Here is a 26,735-nt window from a genome sequence, read left to right on the forward strand (position 1 = left end):
TTTCTGCAACATATCCCATTCAAGCACTGAATATACATTAGATACAGTTACATCTCAGTCTGCCTCTGTCTACAGATATTTTCACTTGCACCACTCCTTTCTTGCCAGGTATTCTACTCACAGACTATGAATGTTTTATGTCCGCCTCTAGAGTGAACTCACTGTGCCATTAACAATTCAGGCGAGCAGCAAACCCCTCGACATACAGTATTTTAGCATAAAGTATTTTCTAACTTATTGCAACCAAGGCATTCTCTTTATATAATAATCCAATTCTCTAAAGAAGGAAATTGCCTGTTCATGATTTAAAGAACACAATTTGGAAGCACTTAGCCCACTGAGTGATGCTTCAGAGACACACAACACGACAGCCTTAAACAGCCAGCCTAACACAATAATAGAGCTTCATTAGGTGGGGTTACATTAGAATAAAATCTTCATTCGATTTACAAATTACTAAAAAAAGGCTGGTAAAGAAATTACAGTGTCTAAAAGGGGCAACAGTAACTGTTCTCTGCTGTAAAAATAAATCCCACAAATGAAAGAGAAACTTTTAATTTCATTCATAAAAGACCCAATCAAAATTTTAACAGGAGCCTTTGTCTCCATGGCGATCTCCTCTCTCATTCTAGGTGACATTAACAGTACTGTTATGGGTTTGATTGGCACTACCGCAATTCAACTTATCAACTTTTAAATTTCAAGTCACAAGTCTTTGGTCTCAAGTCGTTTTGTGTTTTACGATGTGTTCTATTTGGTCAGATCACAGGTCACAAGTCACAGATCATTTTATAAGATCAGGAAATCGAGAAACATATATATCTATATATATATATAGATATATATATATATATATATCTATATATATATCTGCTTGCCTTTATTTTTTAAAAAGGTATAGTGCCCAGGCCACCCCTGGGACCCTGTGGAACCGCCCCCTTCATAAAGGTGACAAGGGGAGCGTGCATTTAGCTGCACTGTGTCTTCAGTGTTTGGATAGAACACAGCACTGTATGTTTTGTTTTGATTTTAATAAAACATAATGTTGCATTAAAGTGATCTTTTATTCAGTTTGGCTCTGCTAAATCCACTCTGCTTAAACAGCAGGGATTAACACTTCCCTATAAAATGTGAATTTCTGTGTTTAACAGACAAAATAAATGAACCGGCTTAAATATCCTAATACATAGATCTTCTAATTATTTAACAATGTACTGAATAATAAACTGACATTAGCTCGGCATGACTATGTCAAACAGCTGTGTCTCTTATTGGAGGAAATCCTTATTTCTTTAAAATATATTTGAATACTTATTAACAATGTTGTTTTTTAACTAATTGCTGAAAGGACAGAATAGAGGTCATTCAAAGTTTAGACCCTGCCCTCAGAATGCCCATTGGACAGTCAGCCTTCAAAACTATAACAAAGTATGTTTACCAGTACAACCAGATCAGGTCTCTTTCTCTTTCTTTCTGTTTGAAGGTTTTTATGAGGTTGTGTAACACAGAGAGAAAGTGAGTTTGCACACTATGTGTGTGTGTGTGTGTTTGTGTGTGTGTGTTTAACAAGCACTAGACTAAGCTCCTTTCCATCACAGGTGTCTATGGCAGGCATCCTGTCAATAAAATGCTTTGAGCTTCCAAATCCAGGTCAATAAGAGACTGGGTTATCCAGCTGCTGTTAGGAAATCTAATCCCTCTGTCTGTCAAACCACTCTGCAGAGTCACTCCCATGATTCACTCACTGCTATTGAGCTCATGTTAACATAATGATGTGCTCCTACCTATTACCGGTGGCTCATAGCTGAAGGATATTTAACTTTAAAAAATCGTCTAAAAAGGAGAATTTAGTTTAAAAAATGTTATGAGTTGGGGGTAGGCAACAGCTCACACAAAAATATGAGTTAAGAGACAGCCAAGTAAAGATGGAGAGAGAGAAGCGGGAGGAGGGAGAGCCTGCCTCTGAGAGGGGCAGTGAGACATTCAGTAGTCTTTGTGGCTCTCTGGAGATGTTTTATGACCCACAGCAGGGACTGACAGGCTTCCATATCCCTCTGCAGCACATGTACCAGAGCTCAACCCTGCCCTTGTGAGATCCCACCAGCAGGAGGACCACTGATAACAAGCATCGAGTCCAGCCGTACAGGACTTCTCTAAAAAAAAAAAACTACATGCAGAGCTGGAAGCTATAAAGACAGGGACGTCGCTGGAGGATTGCTTTTCCTTTTCATTTTAAACAAAACAAGGACTCAAGTGTTATAGGAGAAAAAGCTGGCTTGGGGAAGTCTGTATGAAGAGAAAGAAAACTCTAGCTCAAAAAAAAAGAAAGAAAGAGAGATGTGAGTGAGAAGACTGCTGACTCACCAAGCGCAATAAAATATTAAGGTGGGTGGCAGCACCAATAAAACAAGTTCAGCCGGGGTGAATGACGTGGAGGCAAACATTCTGGGAACTTGCACTATCCTAAATATACATGTAATTCTCCTGACACACTTAAAGCAGGGTACTAAAAAAGTCATGTAATGAATCCCCACCTAGCCCAAAAAGCTTCTTTTTTTTTCATTCCTCCTGTGCAGTGCCTCTTAAGAATACAGTTTCAAGTCTCAAAAGGGTGTCACCATTTCTCTCTCTTGCGTTGAATAATTTTTGCGCCTTGTTTTGCAGATTCCCACCCCCCCCCCCCCCACCACCACCTCCACCACCACCACCATATAAAAAGAACAATCTTCACAGCTCCAAGTCCCGGGAGAATCTGCTCAGATATCGCGAAGTAAAGGAGTGTGGGGAAACACAACTTTGTCGCAGGCAACTGGTAGATGACTCATAAAAGTGAGGAAGCTAAACAAGGGCCTCTTACAATAAACACACACAGCACTGTAGCTCTAATGAGAGCAGCAAAGTCTTGAAAACATCTTTAAATTGCATCGTGTCAAATGCTACAGCTGAAATTGGCTGATGTTCTGAGAGCACCATGCAGCAAGGAGGTAGAAATGAAGCGAGGCTTTTATCTCTGCTACCCTTATTAAAAAAACAGATGGAGTCAACATGCTTCACAAGCTTCAAAATTGAAGCACCAATGGGGTATATATTGCATATTTTAAGAACATATTTTTAAAGTGTGGTATTATACTCACTGGTGGATCCTGGTCTGTAGCAGACACAGTAGTGATGACGGTTCCTTTCTCTGCATTTGGGGCCACCATGCCCTTATACAGGTCTTGGCGAAAGATGGGGGAGAAGTCGTTCATGTCCTGAAAACAAAAAGAGATACCATTAACAAACCAGTCATGTATTGGATATATTATTAGCTGCTTTCTTCTAAGCATTGACGTCTTCATTTATTTGGTCAACACCGGAATAAGTGTTCTTTTACAATCCTGCAGAAATTCTCTCAATGACCTGATTTGTTATTAAAAGGGTGAAATTAATGTTTCAATGCTTTTTACTCATAGTGCTGATGGTGTATGTAAGGTAAAAGAGGAGGATTATAGCAGTATAGATTCTGAAACTGATTCAATGTTTGATTTGAGCCTCGGGGAACCAACATGCCAAGGCCACCGCCTTTGCCTGCTGCTACTCTACAATGCCCCCGACCCCCATGCCCATCCATGCAGGTGGTGGCCCCACAGCGTGGCAACTCCATGTTGTTTCTTTGGATTCAACCCGTCCAGGCACCATGGATTAAAACCAAGCCACCTATCCCTCACTGTGGAGCCCTCTCCCAATATCTGGATCCAGAGGGGTGCCATGGTCTCCCACTTAATGGCACGATCCATGTGTTCCCCTTCCGCAACCTTCATGGAGGTTTTTGAATTGCTCTCTGTCTGGACCCTCCCCTGAAAGAAGGGTGACTGGGCTTAGCCTTAGAGATAGGGTGATAGAGGGAACTCAGAGTAGGGGTGGTTTTGGCATCTGATTAGGATGCCTCCTGGCAAGAGGTCTACCAGACAGATCCAACTGAGAAGAGACCCAAGGACCCAAGGTCCAACCCTAACCCTAACCCAAGGGTAGACCCAGAACGTGCTGGAAAGGTTACAGTATATATCCCTTCTGGACTGGGAATGCCTTGAAAGGAGGAGCTAAAAAAACATAGCTGGGGAGAGGGACGTCTTGGACTTGCTAAGACTTCTGCTAATGTGATCCGGCCCCGTACGGATGGACTTCCAGCAATGTATTATGGATTCTGACAAATTTTCTCACTGCAGCAGTTCACCACGCTCCAGGCGTGTTCTCTATCAATTGTTCATTTGAGCTAGATCACATATTAACACACACTTTATTCACAACATTACACATGAAAAGAAGCCATGAATATTTTACTTTAGTTTATTCGCCAGTGGGAAAATATGAACATAGATATTACAGTGGCTTGCTGATTAAAGCTAAAAGAACATCACATGTTAATTGAACCAATAAACTCTTTCCCTTTACGCTACAGCTTGTGTTAATGAGGCAAAAGGTTGATTATTAATCACACCGTTCATTTAAATTGTAACAAAACATATGGTGTCTGATCCCCTTACAATTGATGACATTTTCTGTGTTTCATTTCTTCCACTTCTTTCCTATTAATACACTTTCACATTAGCTTCTGTTCTAAAGGCTTTTTATGTTTACAAGCAAAACACATTTAAGACAAGTTTTATTCTCTCAGGAAATCTCAAGGTAATGGAGCCTGAATACTTAAAGGGGCACTAGTGCTCATTTCCAGCTCTCTATTTTTATACCAGTACTCCTCCAAAGTAGCTTGGCATGATTCATAGATATATAAAAACCCTTATTTATCTTATACTGGCCCTTTTTTAAAGGTCTTGAATCCAACCTCTGCCTCAGACAAGCCATTTTAGCTACTTTTTCTTTAAAGCCCATGCTGATTTGTGTCTGTTTTGGCGCCCGCTGTGGGGGGAGGAGGAGGCTGGCTTGGAAAGCAAAGTGAAGGGATGATAATTTCTACAACTTGACTGGAATTGGCGCCGTCTCAAATCCGTCTGAGGCCAGAATCTGATCCACAATACAAAAACGTAAAAAGCACAACATCCGATATCTCAAAGCCAGACATCTTTGTTCGGTCGATATTGCATCTTTAAGTTATACTTTTTTGTAACATAATGGTGGATTGAGATTTTAAATTGTAGACATTTTCTTCTATGCATGCCGACTATTTTCAGCCTATTCTTGCACTAGAACGGACTGTGTACAAGGAATTCAATATGTAATATCAGGCAATCCAAGAACAAGGACATAAAAAAATAAACCTAACGCTGCCTCTTACAACAACCCAACCAGCATGAAGTGAAGCTTTGAGAATGTGTATTTATCTTTACATGTATCCCTCGTTCGGGGTTGGAGCAGATTGTTAGGACTCAGTGATAGAGTGCCATCCAGAACACATTTGGGAACTTAGCATTGCCTCTTCTTTTAGTCATAATCACCCTGTAAATAATGCACAGCAGAGCTCTACCATTTTTTGGGCCGGCAAAAAAGTGAAATCGTGTTAACTGTGCTGCCCTTGCTTTGCTCTGTGAGAATGAAAACACAGTAAACCATTCAAATATCTCTGAGGAATAGCTTAGCTCTGTAGTATAACTGCTGGAGCCTGATCTTCCCTTCACTTGACTTTTCTCTTTACTTTCCACTGTTTTGACTGAGCCATGGCCAACAGTATGGCTGCTATAAACTCAGCAGTGGAGGGCAGCCTCACTTTGATCCATAAACAGGTTTAGTCTTCCCTCTTTAGAAAAGCTGTGATCCAGTTCTTACATCGAATAACACAGGCCTGATGCTAGTTCTGCAAGTGTTTACAAGATGCATGCAAAGACATGCTCATGTTGCGCTTGAAACATGCGTGTGCATATCCATGTACACACACAGTACTATTTTGTCCATCCATGCACACACACACTACGCGCAAACACACACAGAGGGTGTCTGTGGTACGTTTCTGAAGTACAGGAATAGAAGCAAAAGTTTGGGTGACTCATTCGGAAAAACAAGACACGCAGGACACTCAATCCGTCACTGCAAGGCATCCGACAAAAGAGACAACAACAAAACCATACAAGGGGAAATCAAACACAAGTGACTTCAAAAAAAACCCTCTGGGGGTTCTGTATGAGAGAGGAAGTGGAATCAGTGGAATCAGCTCCATCTTTATTCCCTGAGAAGCTTGCGTGAATCCATTACGCTCATTCTAATTCATGTCTGCCATTTCAAATAACAGACATGGGTTTGATATCAGTGGCTGTGCGATGCCTTATCCTATCAAACGCTGTTCCTGGGTGCAGGAACACTACAACAAAGCTTGTCCTTATCGGAGGACAAACTCACTACAGGTTGGCGGGCCATGCGGCGGTGCCTGCTCGAATAAGCTTAAGCTTTTCCTCTAGTCAGTGCAAGATACAGAGCCTAATTCTGCAGACTTTGAGACTGTCCCCAGGGGTGGACTGGATTCACACACAGAGATAAATGTGAATGCACAATATTACCCACAGAGCAAAAACACAGGCCCATAATTACACAAAAGCACTCACACACAAACACATGAATAGTAACGCAACCCAGAATGTCTAATCCTTTCTTCGGGATTCAGCAGTTAATCTCTTGAAAGGTTGCAAAGGGAATTCAATCTCCTAAAAAACCTGACATAATTGCTGTCACAAAGCTAATGAGTCATTCAGATCTGGAATAGCAGAGTGTACACGGCAGAAAGGTCTATCCATCAAACCCTTTTTTTATCCTGGTGATGGGAAGGGCAAAGCGGCCAAAATGTGTTTAACGAGGGAAATGCATCCAGCTTTCCTTTCAAATTACATAACACCAAAAAAGTCATGTTAAAAAAGGAGCTTAGGTGCCATAGTGTACAAGATGTCTCAATCCCCTTTTGGACTGTGAAAGCTTTTACTCCTGTAAAACTCTGCTAATGACTCACTGTCATTGCTGCAGCTCCTGGGGGACAAAGAGGATAGATAGTAGGAGAACACACCAGTGAGAGGTTGTGATGGACTGACTATCCTAGGGGCTCTTACCGTTATCCGGACCGTGACGGTAGCTTGCCCCGGGGGCATGACGCCTCCCTGGTCAACAGCCTCCACCTGGAAAGTGTACAAGGCCCCCATGCCCATAGCTGCTAGGTCCTCAAAGTCCAGGGTCTGCAGCACAGCTAACTCCCCCGTGACAGGGTTCAGAGAGAACAGCTGTCTGGCAGATTCAGTTTTGATCCGATACGTGACGTTGGAGAAAAGGTCTGAGTCTTCTGCCTGAGAGACGGAAGAGGAGAGGGAGAAGTGGGGAATCCAATAACAGTACATTAAAGACAACAAAGGACACACAGGGGAGAAAAAGTGAGGGAAGGAACGAGAGAGAAGAAGAATCACATATTTTCATTATTTATACATACACAATATATATGATATATATTCAATTAATATTAATATTAATTTTTCTATTTTAATTCTGCATTTCTATGCTGCAGGGTTCCTTTACATCAATCATTAATAGATTCTGATTAAATTAAACCTCTGAGGAGAGCTTTAGCTGGCCCCTTATTGCAGAAAATCAGATCTCTCAGAGTTGATACGATTTGCAATGGCTACTGATTTGATGGAATATCTTGTCTCAAACCACTTCACCACATGGAGGAATTATTTTCACCATCAATCGTCTGTTTTGGATTTGTTGAATTCTCCATTGTTCTGCACATTTCTACACACTTAGTAGTAGTAAAAACAAAAACTTGAGATACCTTAAGGTAGAAGCATACATTTTTAAGCTACCTACTTTAGCCACTTCCTTTCCTAGGAGGCTATCTCACAATCTCTCTATTGCTCTTTGGATATCTTGCAAGCCACCCATGTGCATTTAGTCTTGAGGTGACATTGTCTAGGAGATAAATTTAGTCACATTGCCACCGCCACTCACACCACTAACCCTCAACCCTCACCCACTGCTATTGAGCTTTCCCTCTGCCTTTATCCGTCTGTGAGAAATGTCACTCACAATATGCCAGCAATTACTCGCTCTCTGATCCGTGTTTGCTCTGCATGCCAAAGGTTTCCCCCTATTCTTCACTTCAGTGCAATCACTTCCACCGAGAGAGATTGAAAAGTATTCTCTGAACTTGTGCCGCATTATATTAATGTTTGTCAGGACAGATGAAGCAATTCTTCATAGAAAGCCTGCGCCCGTATTCCACAAACATTCTGAGAATACTCTCAGAGAGCCCCTAACTTTGCTTGAAAAACTCCAGCAAGGAGTGATTCAGGAACACTCTCAGAGCAAATCTGAGCAAGGAAGGGACAAACATGTAATCTTAGTAAAGAGATGTGGTTGATCCCCTAAGTAGGTATGACACATTGTTTCAAAAGCTTTGACTGGTCCATCCAAAAAGGGCCAAACTATGCAAAGCATATTACAATCATAATTCATGTTCAAAAACTTCCTAACCATAATAAGCAGTAATTAAGAGGGTATTATGTGGAAACGCTTAGTTAATGGCCTATTAGCTATAGATTTTCTTCATACAGAGTAAGGTACTAATAAACCCTTAATCGTGACTAATAAGCAGCCAGTATGCTACTAATGAGCACTCTAATAAGCAACTAGATAATGATGATAAAATGCTACCGAAAATTGGCATTGTAAAGGAAAGAGATTGGCTTATTATAGCATGTAGTCATTGTGTAATGATGAACAGTTTTTTATGTTATTTCTGTTAAAAATTGTGTACGCCAAACTGTAAAAGTATATCTTACAAAATGTTAAAAAAATACATTCCCACTTCAATCAACTTTTTTTAGGCTTATTTTTGGGCTTTTTAACTTATTTGGATAGGACAATGGATAAAGTAGGATATCTGGGAACCATGTGCCGGAGAGGAGCCTGAGGTCGGAACTGAACCAGGGCCGCAAACTTGGAGGACTATAGCCCAAGCACATGGGGCGCGATCTCACCACCGGGCCATCAGCGCCCCATGTGAGCACATCTCTTATGAGATTTGCCATTAAACATGTACTCACTGTCATTCAGTGATTAGAGAACATTTATCCCATCTTTCTGTCGTTCTTCTCCTCTGCTTGGGAAACTCTTAAGCCTCTTAAAAGTTCTCCTCACTATATTCTGCAACTGTTTTTCACCTTAAGAGAACTCTTTACCAAGAACTGATGTTAACGTTGAGGGGAAATTCATAGAAAATGTCATGGTTCTTAGAATTTTCTTAGAATTTTGTGACTAGGAGCAACTCTTTGTTCTAGGAAGCTTTGTGAATACAGCTGCCTGTTTTGACCTGGATAATGCTGCATTGGGTGTTTTTCTATTTGAGTATAAAAATGGCAAAAGAGCTGTCACGACAGGGGAGAAAAAAAAACCTTCTCTCTGCCATGTATATGAGGCTGTGTATGTATCTGTCTGAGTAAATGTTTCCCCCTGGAAGCACTTGATATTTTAAGCACAAAATTGCCTGCACTTTAAGTTCAATGTGCTAAAAAGCTTTTTACTGCAACAACAGAGCTAACCCTAACGCATTATATAAAAGGAGACAGGAGACAATATATATAGAGAGGAATAAAATATACAGATAAGCACTATACTTACGCTCAGCTTCAGGACCAGTGTTCCCACAGGGCTGTTCTCGGGTACATTCACAACATATGTTTGCTGGGAGAAGACCGGACTGTTGTCATCAATATCCATGACCTGGATGGATACCGACAAAGTGGTCCGTCTGGGATCCACAGCTCCATCTGAAGCCTCTACTACCAGATCATACTGGCTCCTGAGCTCACGGTCGAGTGGCACTCTTGTGTAGATACTGCCATTAGCACTGATTGTAAACAGGTCAGGATGATTCACAATCCGGTAGCGCACCTGTCCATTAGCTCCTGCATCTGGATCTGTGGCCTGGGGAGAGAAAAACAAGGACATCATTATCTGTTTACAAAACACATCATCTTTTTCTGGGAATAAAGAAAGACTGTTCTCAATTCATTCTGAATGAACATTTGGGCAGCTTGCCTGTGCTTATTTAAGTTCCCATTAAACCAAATGGATGGCTTATCCATTCATCTTTGGGCTCTTTTATGCCTTTATTTTAGGGATAGGAAAGTGGATAGAGTCAAAAATCAGAGAGAGAGAGAGAGAGAGAGAGAGAGAGAGCGAGTGGGGAATGACGTCTGAAAGGAGCTGTAGGCCGGAATCGACTTTTGACAGGAGCTATGGTGATGTAGGCCTAATACATTCTAGGCATCAACAAGTATGAAAACAGGTCATCAAGTCCTTCCCAAACGGGTTTATTGCAAAATTAACAAGAAAGCGGAGCGGTCAATCAAACAAACTTGACAACACCCACATATTCCTGAGTACAGGTCTAATCATGTTCTCATCACTAACACCTGTGTGGGTGTACATAGGCGTTCATGATATTTGAGTTGCAGTGGTATTTTTTATTTTTTTGAAACTATTTTAAAAGTTGATGACTCATCCTTGCGGTGTTACTCTTTTTGTGTACCTCTGCCATGACAGCAAGTGCTTTCGGATACAGTCAGAGCGCTGGACCTACAAGCTAGCTTGCGTACTATGCTTGCTAGCATATTTGATATTCCTGCCTCTCACCCTGCTGTTCTCCTGGAGTTTAAATTTCTCCAAGTTTTCTCCACACATCCTATGTAGAAAATCTGCCCATTCAATCTATTGTCCCGTATGTCACACATTATCTGACTCAACAATAAATAACACGTTATTTTAAAGGTATGTTCATGGTTCGTTATCCAATTTTGCTTCTGATTACACGCTTGGTAAACACAATCCCTCACCCCTACTCTTCTCTTGGAGTTTCAATTCTTCCAAGTTTTCAACAAAGACTTACAAAAAACAAAATCTACCCTCTCTTTTCTTTTGACTAAGTAGGCTATCACAATGGTTGTGATTGTTGCTGTTTTTTAATCCACTCTTTCTACGTTTTTGTCTGTTGTGTCTAGACAGAGAACGAGAGAGACGAGCATATTTTCATACCCACAGACAAACAAATCCTATTTTTGGACCAAAGTTTTGATGCTCTGATGTCTGTTTTTCTGATGTCCTTTTCAAAAATCAAGTTAGTGAAAAATAATGACTATCATTTGCTGTATCGGCATATCTGAACTTGTTCTAGTAGCTGTGTCAACACAAACTGAAAAGAGAGACAGAGTGAAAAAACAAGCTTGGATGGACGGATGGATTTTAGCAAACTGATGTTTGGCAACACCTTCACCATAATAAAGCATCCGCTCTCCTCCTGCAACACACCTCTGACCCCCCTCAACTCCAGTTCACACAAAGGAGTCTAGCACAATCTGAAGAAAGAATTGTGCTTGGGCTCTTGCTATTGCCTGTAGCCTGCATTGTTGTGTTAGCTGGCTTAGGTTGGCACACTTTAGTTAGCTTGTAGCTTCTTATTGAATGTCATTGTCGAATCACGACTCGATATGTGCTATATTTTTGTGTGAAATGTCGCACATTCTGTCTTTCAACAGTGGACCGCTGACAAAAAATTTAATGTAAAGAACTTTCTGAAGTAAAAAGATTGAAGTTAGTCAAAACCTGCTGCTAAGACGAAACAGAGGATAGCCTAGGCCTATGTTTTAACAATTTTAGCACTGAGAGACAAATAAAAAACAATACAAAACACAACAACAATGAATTTAAAAACTCATTGGCAGATGTATTTCCCTGTAGGCAAACAGCTTGTGTTGTTAGTTTGATGTTATCCATCTTGTGATCGAAAGCCTGGCTTTATTCTAATAACTTACATATTTACAGAGGCTTCAGGTAAAGCTAGATAAACTACAGACCAGGATGAAACATCTGTCAGACGTTTAAAGTCTAATTTCGTAGTCTTTGATGCGGGTCTCTGTTTCAGACTCATTAGCAATCCTTTGTGGTTTCAAAGGGCCAGAAGGTCTTACACCATGCAAACACTTCAGTCCTTCAAAGGAAATCAATGAATGCACAATCACCGTTTCCTAATATACTTTACCTTCTTAAAATAGAAAGGGTCGAAGACACATATTCAGAGAGATTAGGAAAGGCAGTCGTGTTGTGTTGAACCGATGGCTAAATTAAGTTACTTGCTTACAAATTTCAATTCCCCTGTGGATATGACAGATTATTTTATGCCTGTGAATAGACATTTCTGTACGTGTGTTCAGACTCTAAAACTCTCCCGTGTGGTATTATGTCTTCTTATGTAATTACTGGAGAGAAACAGAGAGAAAGGGAGAGGGAAGGAAAAAGACATGAGAGCGATATGAAGCCACATTTCATCTGTCTGCTTGGCAATAATTTCTCAACCCCAGTGCAAGTGAGAAAGCAGTACAAAGGGAGCAAAAACAAAAGCCAGATGAGGAACAGTGGAAGAGGGAGGGGGGTACACATACACAAATGGCTGCTAAAAGCTGCCCCCAATTTGTTAACATGGAGAGTCTGACAAATATTCAAAGCTGAGGCTAAAAATTGGGACCTCAGCATTAAGCCTTTGCAAAACAGGCTAAAGCACATCATGTCAATATGTGCATATGGATCACAACGTGTCTGCAAAGATTACATGACAAACATTCTCCTCGCTCCTTCCATTGTCACAGGGGTAATCCAGCCTTTACAACCAAAAATGTCAAACAAACTTGGGTACTTCTGTATCCATCCACCAAAGAATAAAGTACTAGTAATAGTTTATATAGTAGTATACGTTATTGTGTCTTCAGGACATTTTTCTGGCTATCACTAGCTCATCACTTCCTCACTTCCTGCAACAGCATTTATTTCAAACAGGTAGCTGGCACATGCTTTGGATTTTAAGATGGTGGGCAGACTCTTTGCAGCACTTGTGAGCAGCAGAACATCTTACAGGTGCATGTGGTAGGAGCACAAAAACAAGCTTGAGCAGGTAGCTGCAGTCCCACGCAATCCTTTAAAATATGGTACCTGAAAAATGTTTCTCTTTTGTATGCTGTAGGCCTGCATGGGTCCAATGTTTTTTATTTTTTATTTTTTACATAAAGACATTACATTACATTTATTGTTTATCTTGCTCTGGATGATTTGTGCTCAAACCAAATTAAGACAAACTGCCCACTTATACTTTAACTGGAATTTAGTTTCAAACACATGCCATCTTATTAAAACCAAGCTAAAATGTGAAATAACTTCACACACAGTACAGTACCTGCAATTGCCTTCCGTTAGTTGGAAGATAAACCCATCAAACTCTCTTTATCAACACATCTGATTTGCAAACAACAAATAGCACGTGTTTGACAGCCTCCGCCAATTAGCAACAATTCTACATGATGCTTCCGTGATTTGTCTGATGCAAATGCTAATCAATTTGTCCTCCGGTTGTCTGAACACTCAGAGTATGGTTCCCTGCTGTGAGCAAACAGTTAGAGCTTGTATGTTGCAAGATTAGAACAAATGACTTTGTTAGAACAACCTGTAATGCTGTCAACTGAGATAAACCGGTTTGTCATCTCCTGCCAATGTGAGCATAAGTAAAGTAAGAACAGGTGGGCACCAAGTCCAATTATTGTAACCATAATCTGAGCTGTTAGCATTAAGCTACTTAATAGCATTATCCATTGGCACTGCAGTCATCTGTACCTCTGGCAATTGCCAGAAGCTTTTTGGTTGGCTGCTTATTAATCCCTCTTTGCAGGTATATTCAAGGAATAACAGAAAGAAAAGCCAGATTTTACTATAGCACATAGCATTTTATATGTGAACTGAGTAGACGCTAAAAGAGATGCATTCAAGCAGTCTGCATCTCATCCTTTCTTCGATCTTGCATCTTGACTTCTTTTCTTTTTAGCGTGACAACAAGTTATACCACTGTTTTGTCAGGAACAGCATTACAACAATATTTCACATCATCAGACACATTCAGACGGGCAGAAATAGAGCAAGTATACAGAACACTTGTAAGTCTATCATTACAGATGATGAAACATTGAGAAATTGTGACAATGCTCTGGCTGCACAAACTTTTGCTTTTCCAATTTCTCTTTCGCTATGGGTATGAGGAATTAAAAAGTTGACAGAGTCATGTTTGTCCCTCAGTGTCTATGAGCAGCATGCATCTCTTTTCTACATGCACTAATTTTGTTTTTAAATTATTATCAGTATGAGCATTTAGTCTTCTTTTTCTGATGTAATAGACCTTCAAAATAATCCTGACATTTTTCCTCCTCTGCTTTTTTAGATTTGATTCCTCTTCACTGCATGTGTACACTGTGCGATCCCACAAAGGCAAAGTGAGACTTAAGGACATGTGAAAATGTGACAAAGATGCATTTCATTGACATTATATAAAACGATTGGCACATTTACTTCGAATGACACATTTTGTATTGCTGAGAAAGAGCAATTGATTCAACTAAGAGCCCAGGGATAAAGTAGACTTTGCTATTGCACCATACTAAAATAGATACAAAGTAGATGATGTTACAGCCCGTTTCTTTGCTAATTTGAGCCCCTCACCCTTAAGTTTATGGAATCATACAGTTCTGTGCAATGACCTCATGATCAAATGCAAGTATCTGCAATACCTTGTATGACAGATGAGGAAACGTCTTCCCACCATAAAAGGGTTAAGCAATGGAGATAGTCAAAGAAGTGAATTATATAAAATGAACAAGTTGATTAAGGAATCATAGGTGTTTTATTAATGATGTAGTGGTTGATTTGACATGCTTGTTTATTCTCTCACCATAAGCATGCAGAACTCAAACGTGTTATGATATTTCAAGTTTTCATGTTTTAGCAAAAGTATTTCTGAGTTTAACAAACTATGGAAAAACCTTTTGTATCTTTTCTTCTGAGGCAGCTCATAGTTCTTAAAAAACCCAAACCAAACCTAACAAATCAAGATCATCACATCACAGTTGGAAAATACATTTAAACTGAGTTAATGTCATAAAGATTAAACTAAACCTTTTAGACCTATTTTTATTGTTCTATTAATTAAGATTTGCAAAGGGATAGACCTGAGAAAAAAATTGAAAATATCAGGATTTTTAAATGTGTTCAATAAAAAGCCAATTAGTGATTAAGAAAATAATAAAGCACTATCAAATTAAATATTTACAATTAAAAGCATTAAATAATGCTTTTGGTTTTTTGGAAAGTCAAGATAACTAGTATGAGATGAATGCATGGGTGTGGAGGTAGAAACCATAATTTTTGTTATTTATTTAAGTTGATAAAATGACGTTAAGAGAGATGAGCTGCTAAAACATTTGAAAAGCCAGGTAAACGCAGGTGTCATCTGCGTATATTTAGTGTGGAATCTTGCCGTGGGGCAAGATTTTTGCCTATATATGTCACTGAAATAATGTTAGTCAACATAAACAAAAGATCTTTGACAAAAATGTGTGGTCATGTCTTGTACATAATCTCATCTAATAGAGGAACTTCCTATTCTAATGTTTTTTCCAACTTGGGTTTGAGAGATTTAGCTTTTTTATCAAACATTGTGTAATCTTGGGGAAAAGGGTTACATCCTTTTTTCATCAGCTAGCACAGTTAAGCTGTAGCCTCTCTGTGTGCATGTGCATGGAGAGCAGGATTGTGTTGAGCAGAGTACCTTCCCTTATTTTAGTCGGAGATTTTCAGCTTCAGCTCAGGTTGGCAAGATGCCAGCTGAAGCTGCCTTCCAAGGAAGGACAGAATGAGAGATGGCGGGGAGGGCTAAGCCAGACTCTATGTAGCTGCTGGCTGCATTTGTGAGGAAATACATGAAGGTGAAACTGAAGGTACCTCATACAAACACAGAGCTTCTCTCTCATGTCCTTTTGTCTTATTTCACAGGTCATAAACTCGCAACATTTTCTAGAATCTTATTGTATAACCGGCCTCGAAGTGAAATGGGATTCCTAATATTCAAGTGTATATCCTGGGAGGGGACAGATGGTAGTGATAGGAGAATGCATTTTAACCCAGGGAAAATGTTCCTATTTTTTTTTATTCTTCTGCATCTGCAATAACAATGATACGATACAGAAAATAAACATCACTGGAAAAAAATCAATATGTACTTGGATGTTTCTTTCCTGTGGTGATCTCATTTATATTTAAATCTAATTACTGAAACGTTTTGTTAGATTTTTGGTTAAGATCTGTGACTAACATATGAACATATTTTGGTAGATACAAGACCTACTGAGACAAAAGTGTATGTAGCTAAGCTGCATCTTATATGTTAAAGGCAGGGTAAGTCATTTTTTCCAAATACACCTTTTAAGATTGTGGTTGAATTTGTCTTTAGGTCCTGACAGATATTAATAATTCATGTGATCTGAAAAAGGTACAAAGGAAATTCGTCATCTGTAGCAGTTGCAAGCCTGTAAAAACTTCGACCAATGTCTGCCATGAAGTACCAGTTTGATGAACCAATCATGCATGCCCCCCTGTCTCCCTACCCCTCGCGTGCACTAACACACACCCGAAGAGCATCACCGATGAAGGAGTTTATCCTGTGAGTTTACTTAACACTGAATGAGACATGAGACGACGTAGTTTCGACACAATGCAAGCAATGAGCTGAGGTCCGCTTCTAAAGCAGAGCTTGCGCATGTAAGTGAGAGGCGTGGCTTTTGATGGAGCACTGAAGGAATGCTACTTTCAAAATCATGAAAATTAATGAACCTGCCTTTAACAGTAATGTGTCAAAAAACTCAACTGTGCAACACCTATACATCTACTTCAGATGCTCATTAGATTGGGTAACCTATTATCAAGCTATGTCCTAACTTACTATCAATCTTATTCCCTCATGATCTGGCTTTGGACTCTAGTTATTAAATTTCATATTGTGATATTGTGAAACTTAATCAAAGATCAGTTCCTGAGACAACATGAAAACTTTAATCGTATTACCTTTTGACAATACAAAGATACAGTTTGACTTTGTACCTCCTCCCTGTGGAGCCCTGCTGCTTCAATGCTTTGAAACTTCATTTGATCATGATCAGGAAGGTATGCCTCAGGGAAAGTAGAGGGAATTAAAAATAACAAAAGCCCTTGATTTCATCACCTCCTCTGTTTAGTTAGTAAGCATGTACAGTAGGTGCATATACTCAGAGAGGAAGTTTTCCTGCCATTATTCTGAGATTAATCGACTGACAAACATCAGGGCGATTCATCTGCAACAGTAATTAGACAAATCTGGCTCGGTGGTGCAGAACCAAGCCAGGCAATGAGGCGCACGCAGCTCTGGGTTACAAATCTGTTCAACCCTGATCATGTTGGAATTAGAAGTTATTTTGTTTTTTTTTATCAGCACAAACAATGAGGAATGAGTTGCTCAGAGCTTAGAACAAATAAGGAGGAAAAGTATGTGAATATACAACACTGGAAAGTAAAAATGTGTTCTACTGTGGATGTATTTAAAGAGGGATAATTGGTGCAACGGCAGCTGTTTCATTTCAAAATGACAACAAACCCACTTATCTAAGGAAATATCACACTTACCATGACTTGTCCCACAAACAGATCGGCCTCTTCTTCTCGGGCAGTAAAATTTGTCGACATGGTGAGGTCAAAATCAGGGTCATTATCGTTGACATCAGTGACAACTATGTTCACAGTAGTCGTTGAAGTCTGAGAAAAAAAAAAAAGGAAAAGCACAATAAAGATGTTTTTCATTGGGTGCTACTTTAAACTGAGAATTATTCTTCATAAACACAGCAGAGAAACAGAGGTTTTCACATTTGGTTTAGACAATTTGGTAAAAAAAGAAAAGTGGATTAATTATTATTCATGTGAAGAGTTTGGAAAATGAGATTCTCTGAAGCTCAAGTGGTAATTTAAATAAAAAAAGAATCAGGATGAAACAGGTTCAACTTCTCTGAATGAGCTTTTGAAAAACAACAAAAGACAAAAAGAAGTTCCTTTGAGCGTATGAAAACTAAGATCAAAGATTTTTCAAGAAAAAGAAGATAACTAGGGTGCTGTGAAGATACAGTGCATTTTAATGAGAGGAAAATCTTGCTTTCAATATGCATAACAACATCCGCGGTATTCTTTTTTTTTGTTTTTTGTTTTACCAATTTAAAAAAAGACGACTGTAGTGCAGTACGAGCAGCCATAATAATTAAGTCTAAATGCTAAACTGTTATTGCTGTTTCGAATAACTGGCATTTAAAGACAGAATCGGTAACTTTCAGTTTTGGGAAAGGAAACTGGAGTGCAGATGTGTTTGAATATAATTTATTCCATCAACTATGACCTTTGTTTTATATTATATTTAAAAATCATTCATTATAAAAAAAATACAATTCTGGAAAACTGAAATGTAAACCCTTTAAAAGGGCGCTCATAGAAATACCTGGAAATTCAAAATTTCAACTCTAGAGCACTCCTTGTGGACATTGACAGACTTTTATTTTCTACTATAATGACTTTCAATACATTTTGTCATTATCGTGTTGCAAATCAAGGTCAATGAAGTGACTATATATGGTTCCTTGCTTGTCAAGGGTAAAAATAAATTATTCCAAAAAAAGTAGATATTTACTATAAAAATGGTAATTTCTACAAACCATACATAAACGCCATCTATCTTGATTTTTTTTACTATTCAACTGTATAATGTCTGAGTGTCATCAATTAACCATGGTTAGTTGAGATGTGAAAGCCATTTGCATGGAACTGGCACTTCAAAAGTTCTGGAAAATGAAGAAGCTTGAGACGCTCTGGGCCACTTCTGATTTGTCTGGTGCTGTGAAATCACTTCCCGGTGACGTAGCCTGATCTTCCCGTGATTGGCTAGGAGAATTCCTGCGATTCTAATGCCTAATGGATTGGCCCATGGGCGCCAAGTTGGATGCATATATGGAAGTTACCATATATGGTCAGTTACCCAATAAAAAGTGTTTTTAAATGTCAAGTTTTTTGTCAAACTCCTGTTGGTGTTCTGAGTTCTCACAATGAGGGAAAAAATAGGTTGGTAAAAATTTTGAATCAAAATTTTAGGTGTATTGATTTCTTGTCAAAATCTAAAACGGTGTAAGAAAAATTGGTAGTCAGTTATATGAGCTGGCACTAGTATATGGATATTTTCTCTGATGCTCGACAGCGTTGAACTATTATGACAGCTCTTCCTCTTGAGGCCCAAAGGCAAAAACACAAACTACGTTCAAAATCAAATTTAACAGAAGAAAGTATTGTGAAACTCCAGACTCTGAGTAAACAATGTGGTTTAAGAAGGATGAAGTCATTCTGATTTTTTAAACTTTCTGTCTGCCAACAATCTATCAGTTCAATGATCTGCAGGTGATGAAAAATGTGTTAGCCTTCTCGTCATCACATTGAAACTTAAACTGTATTAAAAGATGGACAACTAGAAGACTTCCTAAAAGTGAAGCCAAAAGATTGACTGACTGCTGTTGAGGTCATAAGCTCCGCCTCCTCCATGTTAACAAAAGAGACATGGAGCACCATGCCAAATAAACCTTCAAACATGGTAACTGACATCATCGCTAATTTTTATGATGCTGATTTAGTGTTTCTTTTATCGGAAAAGTTTTGATTTTGATGCGATAAGAAGAGCTAAAACGCTGACTGGACAGCTCTGTTGACAAATGCAGATCCTTTAGCCCTGTTTAGAATAAGTACAGTGAAAAGGAACACAAAGATGTAGATACATTCTCTCTATCCAACTGTAATTAAGATATTTTAAACATTTTCCTCTTCTTTCAGTAATTCAAATCAGTGATTTTTTGTAGGTTTATCAGGGTTTGTTTCAGATGGAGACAACATCTCCCCAATATTTAAAGTAGTTGAAATGATCATTGTTTTCTCTTTGTATGATGTCAAGAGTTTTAAGCAGAAGTAAATTCCAGCATGCATCATATATGCTGTGCTCATTCATTTGTAGGACCTATGTAGAGCATTGTACTTCCCTTTACCTTGAAACAATGACACCACTGGCACACCTATAGCACTCCTATAAATCAACATAAAGAAAACAGCTGAACATGCAAACTCTATGATCTCTCAGTGCTCACTGGGACGTAGTTGTGTGCAAAAAAAAAAAGGTGTGAATACTCTCCTTTGGGGGAAGGCGGGATGGGCGGGTTTAGGGAGGAGTTGGCTTGTGAAGGAAAAATGAAACCCCTGAAGACATGTGTTTGAAGTATCTCTTGCAGATGAGACATTCAGCAGCTTGTCACGAAGGAAATGACCTAGTTAGTGTCACCTTCATCTGCCTGTCTGATGGGAATTCCTTCATCATTGTTGTTCTCTTTATTCCAGCTTTGGAGAGGTACATAATCACGCCTTTCATGAACCAATTGACATGGAGGACGATGCCAAAATCTTTACACTCCATTAAACCATCGCTCTTTCACTCCTCAAACCAGCATATGAGGAGACGTCGCTTACTGTGGTGATAGGATCTATTTAGTTTTCTTTTCACAGAAGACCTGGAGCAAATTAGCATCTCCATCCTTGTGCGGGAGTACTTATCAAAGCCAAAAATCCTACCTCCGACGGCCACAAGTATGATTAATGAGCTGCTATTATTTATTTAGCATTGAGCTTTCTGATGCCTTGTCTTCTGTCCTCGCCGTCTGAAGGATTCAGAGGTGTCTGCTGGTGCTTTGCCTTTCAAGTGACAACTCTGACCAGAAGCTATGTTGCAAAGACTGATATAATCAGGCTGTTAAGAGTCATGTAGTCCCTCTGCAAAGGACAAGAAGAATAGCTTTATCCTGCATCCTTGACTGACTTTTTCAAGATCTCAGTCTGCTCAGTGGTTATGAATACAGCTTCAACTGTCGAGAATACAAATTTGGAATTGGTCACACGGATTAGCTCAATTTGTTTCATGCACTGGTAGGCGTCTGAGTTGTAATTCAACAAATATTATGGGAAAAGTTTGTGTGTATCTGCAGATTTGACTCAAATAGACGTAGCATCAGGGGGTAGGATGCCTTGCTTTGCTCCTAGTGTGAGGTTCCCATGGTTACCAAAGTTTTCTGCTAATTACAAATCCAAATCACAGTGTCCCTTTACGCCGACGCTGTCTTCTTTCTCTACCCTCCCCCTGTGGATATTTTGATCCTCTTCCTGTCTCCTCGCAGCAAGTCGCCAGGCTGATTGAGTTCTTCACCTTCACTTCCACTCTCCCGCAGCCCTTTAACCCTTTTGCTCATTTGACTTACTTCCTGTTGTGACAGTATTTCTTCCTAGCTGTGACAATTGGCTGGTAATTCACTCTTTGGGTAGGACATTAAGCTGACACACACGTCATACGGGTAAAGGGTGTCATTTTGTACAACAGTCTGTCAGTGTTAGGACAAAAAGCAGCAGCTTGTGGTTGCCTCATTCTGATATGTGACGCCCCTGATGTTGCTCTCCCTTTACTTATCGGCTCTCCGATCCTGTCACTGTCCGACTTTTCAGCTCCAGCTACTTAAATGAATACATTTATTTTGCACTGAGACAGTTCAAGAGCACTCACTTCTGACCTACTGGCATGAATGCTTCTTAACCCTTTGACCTCGCCATATGTTTTCTTGCTTATTAATTCATATCTTTAAAGGTCACATATTATCCAAAATGCACTTTACAATGGATTTCTAACACTAATATGTGCACCTATAGCACCTATGTCTACAAACCCCCCAAATTATGAAAAATCCCTTGATGACATCACAAAGGGCAGTAACCCCTCCCCCAGGTGGGTGACACTCCCACAGCTAGGTGTTTGTTCTGCCCTCTGAGTCTGCCTTTCCGGCGTAAACAATTGTGCATGTTGCAGGAAAGCCCAAGCAACATCCCCTCCAGAGAGGGGCGTGGTCAGAAACAGCTCACTAACATTTAAAGTTACAGACACAGAAACAGCCTGTTCCGAGCAGAGCTGAAATAAAGGGGTTTATTGGCATGATAAAATACAGAATCAGAGTGGATTTTGAGCGAGAAAATGTAAAGACATGTTTTGGTGGACCTCTCAGATGTATCTAATCTTGCTGAAAAGGAGGATAATATGTGACCTTTAACTTAACACTTTATATTGAAACAATCTATACAGACGAGGCTGAAAGGTTTTTCAGGTCAATAATCTATGTAATTTGATAATGTATGAAAATTGCGAATGAAAAAAGGACTTTTATTTTCACCAGACATTGTGAATTAACACACAAAACATAATGTTCCAAAATAAATTTCAATGAAGAAGCATATGGAGTAGGCTTTGCTAGTGTTTTATGTCCTTTCTTGAAGTGCATTTAAATAGTCTGTATACCCCAAAGGTTCATTAATGCTTTATATCTGTTACGGATTCAAACTCTTTGTCTATATTTCCAGTCACTTGTGGGAAGTTTATTTACAAAGGGTTAAATATCTCCATCTGCCCAACACCTGAAGCCTGCCAACAGACCAAAAAAATAAATAATACAGCAGTGGCGTGAGTGTTTATGTGTGTGCAGGTGAGAAGGGGCCAATCAACATCACCTCTGTGACAGCTCATCAGCTAATGTTCATTACCCATCACACGCAGCATCTTAAAAAGGAAAAGCACATTTCTGGCTGGAACAGAGGCAGCTGCAAAAACTGAGCCAACTGAGGTGAAGTCTAATTTAATTAAGACGGTTTATATGATTATCAGCTCTCGGTGGGAGATGGAGCAGCCAGCATTCACTTCCACTTATAGAGTCCTCCGTTTCTCTGGGCTAACTGACACAGACAGCTCTGGGACGTAAACACATGCAACCCACGATGACAAGTGGTTGGTGGATTTTTTTAAAGGAAAACTTCACCTATTGCACACAATTAAATGTCATTTTACTATTTATGCTAAGTAGGAAGATATGAAAAAAAAAAAACAGAACCACTGATGATGTCAGAATGATGTCATCCAGGGTTTCACAGCTTAAGCTTGGACACTGCGTCTTAAAAACAGAACGCCTGCCTTACAAACTGGAGATATGGAGTTTCAAAGAGGTTGGAATTAATACAGAATATAATTAAGTGATGCAAGCATTTGTATGACAGGAAATACAGGGTTCAGATTTCATGAGCCAGGAAGAGAAATCCTGCATGTATCAGCGTCTGCTGCAATGTTATCGACCATTTTAAACCCTTTTCACACATACGGAAATCTCCTGAAAAACTCCAGAGATTTGGCTACCCGGAGGGACTTTAGGCTATGTGTGAACGCAAACAGCCGCATTTTTCGGGTGGACTTTAGCCAGAGTTTTTCCGGCCAGGCCCCTAGTATTTTATCCACAGAATATCCGAGTGAGCTGATGTGAGAACGCAGCAGCATATACTCCGGAGATTTCAACTCGAGCCAATGGGACCAGAGTGACGTTTATATAGTGACCGGCTAAAGGGTCTGACCGCGACCACTAAGATCTCCGTGCACGTAATTAAACGGCTGCATTCTGTTTTATGTTCGTCAGTATGTTGTTCTCCACTCTTTTGTGGATGTTGTCATGCATTGGACTACACATAGCATTGATATAAAGGCAAATATTCTCATAATAGCGTCGTGTAGCGGACTCTGTTGCTTGCCTCGGGAAATCCCCCGCGTACCCTCCCCTCTGACAGGGAAAGTCCCCCGCTGTGAGGAGCATATGTGAACGGCTAGTTCAGGAGAATCTCCGGAGCGGTCCTCCTGTAATTATCGAGATATTATCCGGAGTGCATATGTGAAAACGGCTTTAATAATAACACAACATTGAACAACCCTTTCCTGTCAATTATTTTGCAGCTATAACCAATCCATGTTACCCCTTTGTCTGTCATATCTCAGCATATTACCTCCACTATATATTGTTGGATACAATGCTACAATCGTATCTGCCATTTTTTAGAGTTCTTTCTTTTAGACTTGTGTGTTTTTAAGTACTGTTTTTATGATGTACTCTTAATGTTTGTCTTTACATTATTGTTATTCATGTGTGTCTGTGCTGACACTGACAAGAGCTACAATCCTGTTTTTAGTTGTTTTTATACCATGACAATAAAGATCTATTCTATTCTAAATCAAGAAGTAGCTGTTCAATTACTATAAAACTTTACTGCTGCAACAGCTCAAAAATGCCAAAAGTAAAATACAAACCAACAAAACCCACTTTGTGATTGGAAACGAATTGCAAGCAGCAGGTCTCCTTTGTACTTCTGTAAGTCTAAAACTTGGTGAGCAAAATATTTTGCCAGCTCTCGCAAGTTGTAACCAACACTTTTCCATTTGTTTGTGAAACGTTAACATTATTGCAGGGTAGCAAACACCCATTGAGCGAAATTGCATAAAGTCTGAGATTTTGTGAGTGAGAATCATCACTGAAGTTTGAATAAAAGGCAAAAAGACTGACAGATTTCAATATCAATCATTAAGAACACATCTGTACTGTGAAAATATTCAACAATAATTCATTTAGCAGACGCTTTTATCTAAAGCGACGTACATCATAGAGTAAGTAAGGAAGGCTCTATAAAGGAGGAAACAACATCAGTAAGTGCAAAAAAACAGATTCCGGTCCGATTGGACTTAACCTAACCTAACTACTGCACAACTTTGTGCAAAAACACACTTTTGTGTTTGTATTAGAGAGTCAGGACAGTGGATAAAGTCAAAAATTGGAGAGAGGGAGTGGGGAATGACCTGCGGGAAAGAAGCCTCAGGTCTGATTCGAACCCCGGCCGCTTCCAGGACTACAGCCTCTGTACATGGGACGCGCAAACTAACCACTCAGTCTACAGCGCCCCTTAACAGGTTATTTAAATCTAAAATTTCATGTACAAATACAGAGTAGGTACTGCATGTTTTTTTTTTTTGGACTTGAATTGATTTGGCACTAAGACGCGATGCTCCTGACTATTCATGCTACCACAGATATTATGGAAATGTGACAAAATCACAAGGTATTAAGCTACGCGAGTATTCGATTTTCCAGTCTAATGGAGCACTTTGGTTCAGTGTGCCACATTTACAAGCTAATACGCTTCCGTGAGAAGATCTTATTTGAGCTTAATGTGTTCCAAATGTGCTCAAAAGTCATCAACCCAGAGGAATCCAGCTGGAAGCTTCAGAAAAAAAAAAAGGTTGGTGTCTCACCCCTCCAGGGTTGCCGTCGGAGGCTGTGACAATCAGACGGTACTGATCTGTGGTCTCTCTGTCCAGCGGCTCTCCCAGGAGGAGCAGGCCAATCCTGCGGAGAGAGGTCAGAAAAGACTTGTGTTACAGTAACCGACAAACAACTAGAGACTTTAAACAACCTCCTCACACACACACACACACACACACACACACAAAAGGAACACAACACAGGGCTTGTTCGCATCATAAGAAGAAAGAGCATTTATTTAGAGACTCGTTCAACAGCTTTTAATGCAGCTGATGCAATAGAGTGTGATGGAGAGGGCTGCACTTTAGAGTTTATTTACTTCCAGATAAGACAGATTTATAAAACATGGCTGATGATAGTGGAGATGAGCTTAGCGGGTAGAGCAGGTGGGATTTTAAACACTCCCACTCTGTCTTTTTCTCTCTCTGTAGCCCGCCTCTTGCTCCCCAAAGCACACCGACTACAGACAGAAAGATTCATGCTTTCTTTCCAAGGACTGCAGCAGACACAGCGGCCCTCCTGCGTGCTCACCAGGCATAATTTGGCATTTTGGCATTCCAAACACAAAGTGGGGACGCATTCCCAAGCAGTATACACGGAATTATCTGAAGCTTGCACGCGCACACACACACACACACACACACACACACACACAGGCACACAAGACATGTGCGTGCAAATGCAGACACAAACACAGTTACACACACAAAAACAATTTCAAAGTCACACTCAGGAGAGGCTCTGCCAGAACCACAAATAGAAGGAAAGACAAATGCATCTGAACGCACTGCTAGATTAATGCCCGTCGCAATTCCCCGCCGTCCTCCTGCTCCTTCACATTTCTAATTTAAAGCTCCTTTGGCCGAACAGTCAAGGCAGAACCTGAGCGCTGCTTCTTTTCCTGCCTCTCCAACCCATAACTACAGAAAACCACAGAGCCTCATCTTAAAATCTGACAGGCAAATTACCATAACCTTAATTAGAGCCGTCTGTTTCTGCAAGCACTTTTGGAGAACACACAGCTTTTAAAATCCAACATCTGATGATCGGTGGTTCAAGAGGGCAAAAAGCAGCTTTCTAAAAACACCATCAAGATGCATCACAGCATCCTGCTCATGTTTATTTAAACACAAGGATGAGACTGGCCTTCTCGGTTCAGTTTAAGTTGCAGGAAGCGTTGATGTGCATATGACAATACGGATATAATGTGGAAGTAGTTATAGTTGCAGTGATAATGATGATCTTGATGGTGGTGATGACACAGATTAGAGTGATTAATGGCACCAAGTCAGCCTGGGGAGTTTTTTTTTTATTCCTTACGACAGCTGGAGTGCAGAAAACACACTCGAGTTGTCTTGGAGAGAGGTTCACTGATCATGTGCGATCGCGCCCCGCCTCCTCTCGCGAGTCACAGCACATGAAAAGATGTTGTCAGACAGACAGACAGGATGCTGTTTACAGCCCGGTCTAGAGTGACAACGGCTGCAGGTTAGAGGCTATCCATCCCACAGTCACAGTGAGTCGGATGATCTTTCATTCTGCTCACAGAGAGTTAGATCTAGGTTGCATTAAATGAACCCTTGAGTCATGACTTTGATCTGAATCTCGAGAAATTAAGATTTCAGAATTAGAAATATT

At 39.9% G+C, this 26,735-nt stretch overlaps 1 protein-coding gene across 1 annotated transcript in view; it reads right to left on the minus strand.

Moving 5' to 3' along the window:
* Window positions 1-26,735, minus strand: part of LOC109981938 (protocadherin-15) — a 233,723-nt gene that overhangs the window by 60,085 nt on the left and 146,903 nt on the right. The window contains exons 19-23 of the mRNA XM_065959676.1: window positions 25,088-25,181; window positions 17,494-17,622; window positions 9,589-9,894; window positions 7,026-7,256; window positions 3,135-3,251 (exon numbers count right to left, since the gene is read on the minus strand). Coding sequence (XP_065815748.1) covers window positions 3,135-3,251; window positions 7,026-7,256; window positions 9,589-9,894; window positions 17,494-17,622; window positions 25,088-25,181 — 877 coding nt within the window. The remainder of the gene's footprint in view (window positions 1-3,134; window positions 3,252-7,025; window positions 7,257-9,588; window positions 9,895-17,493; window positions 17,623-25,087; window positions 25,182-26,735) is intronic.

Source organism: Labrus bergylta, chromosome 10 (genome assembly GCF_963930695.1).
Source record: "Labrus bergylta chromosome 10, fLabBer1.1, whole genome shotgun sequence".
Taxonomy (NCBI): domain Eukaryota; kingdom Metazoa; phylum Chordata; class Actinopteri; order Labriformes; family Labridae; genus Labrus; species Labrus bergylta.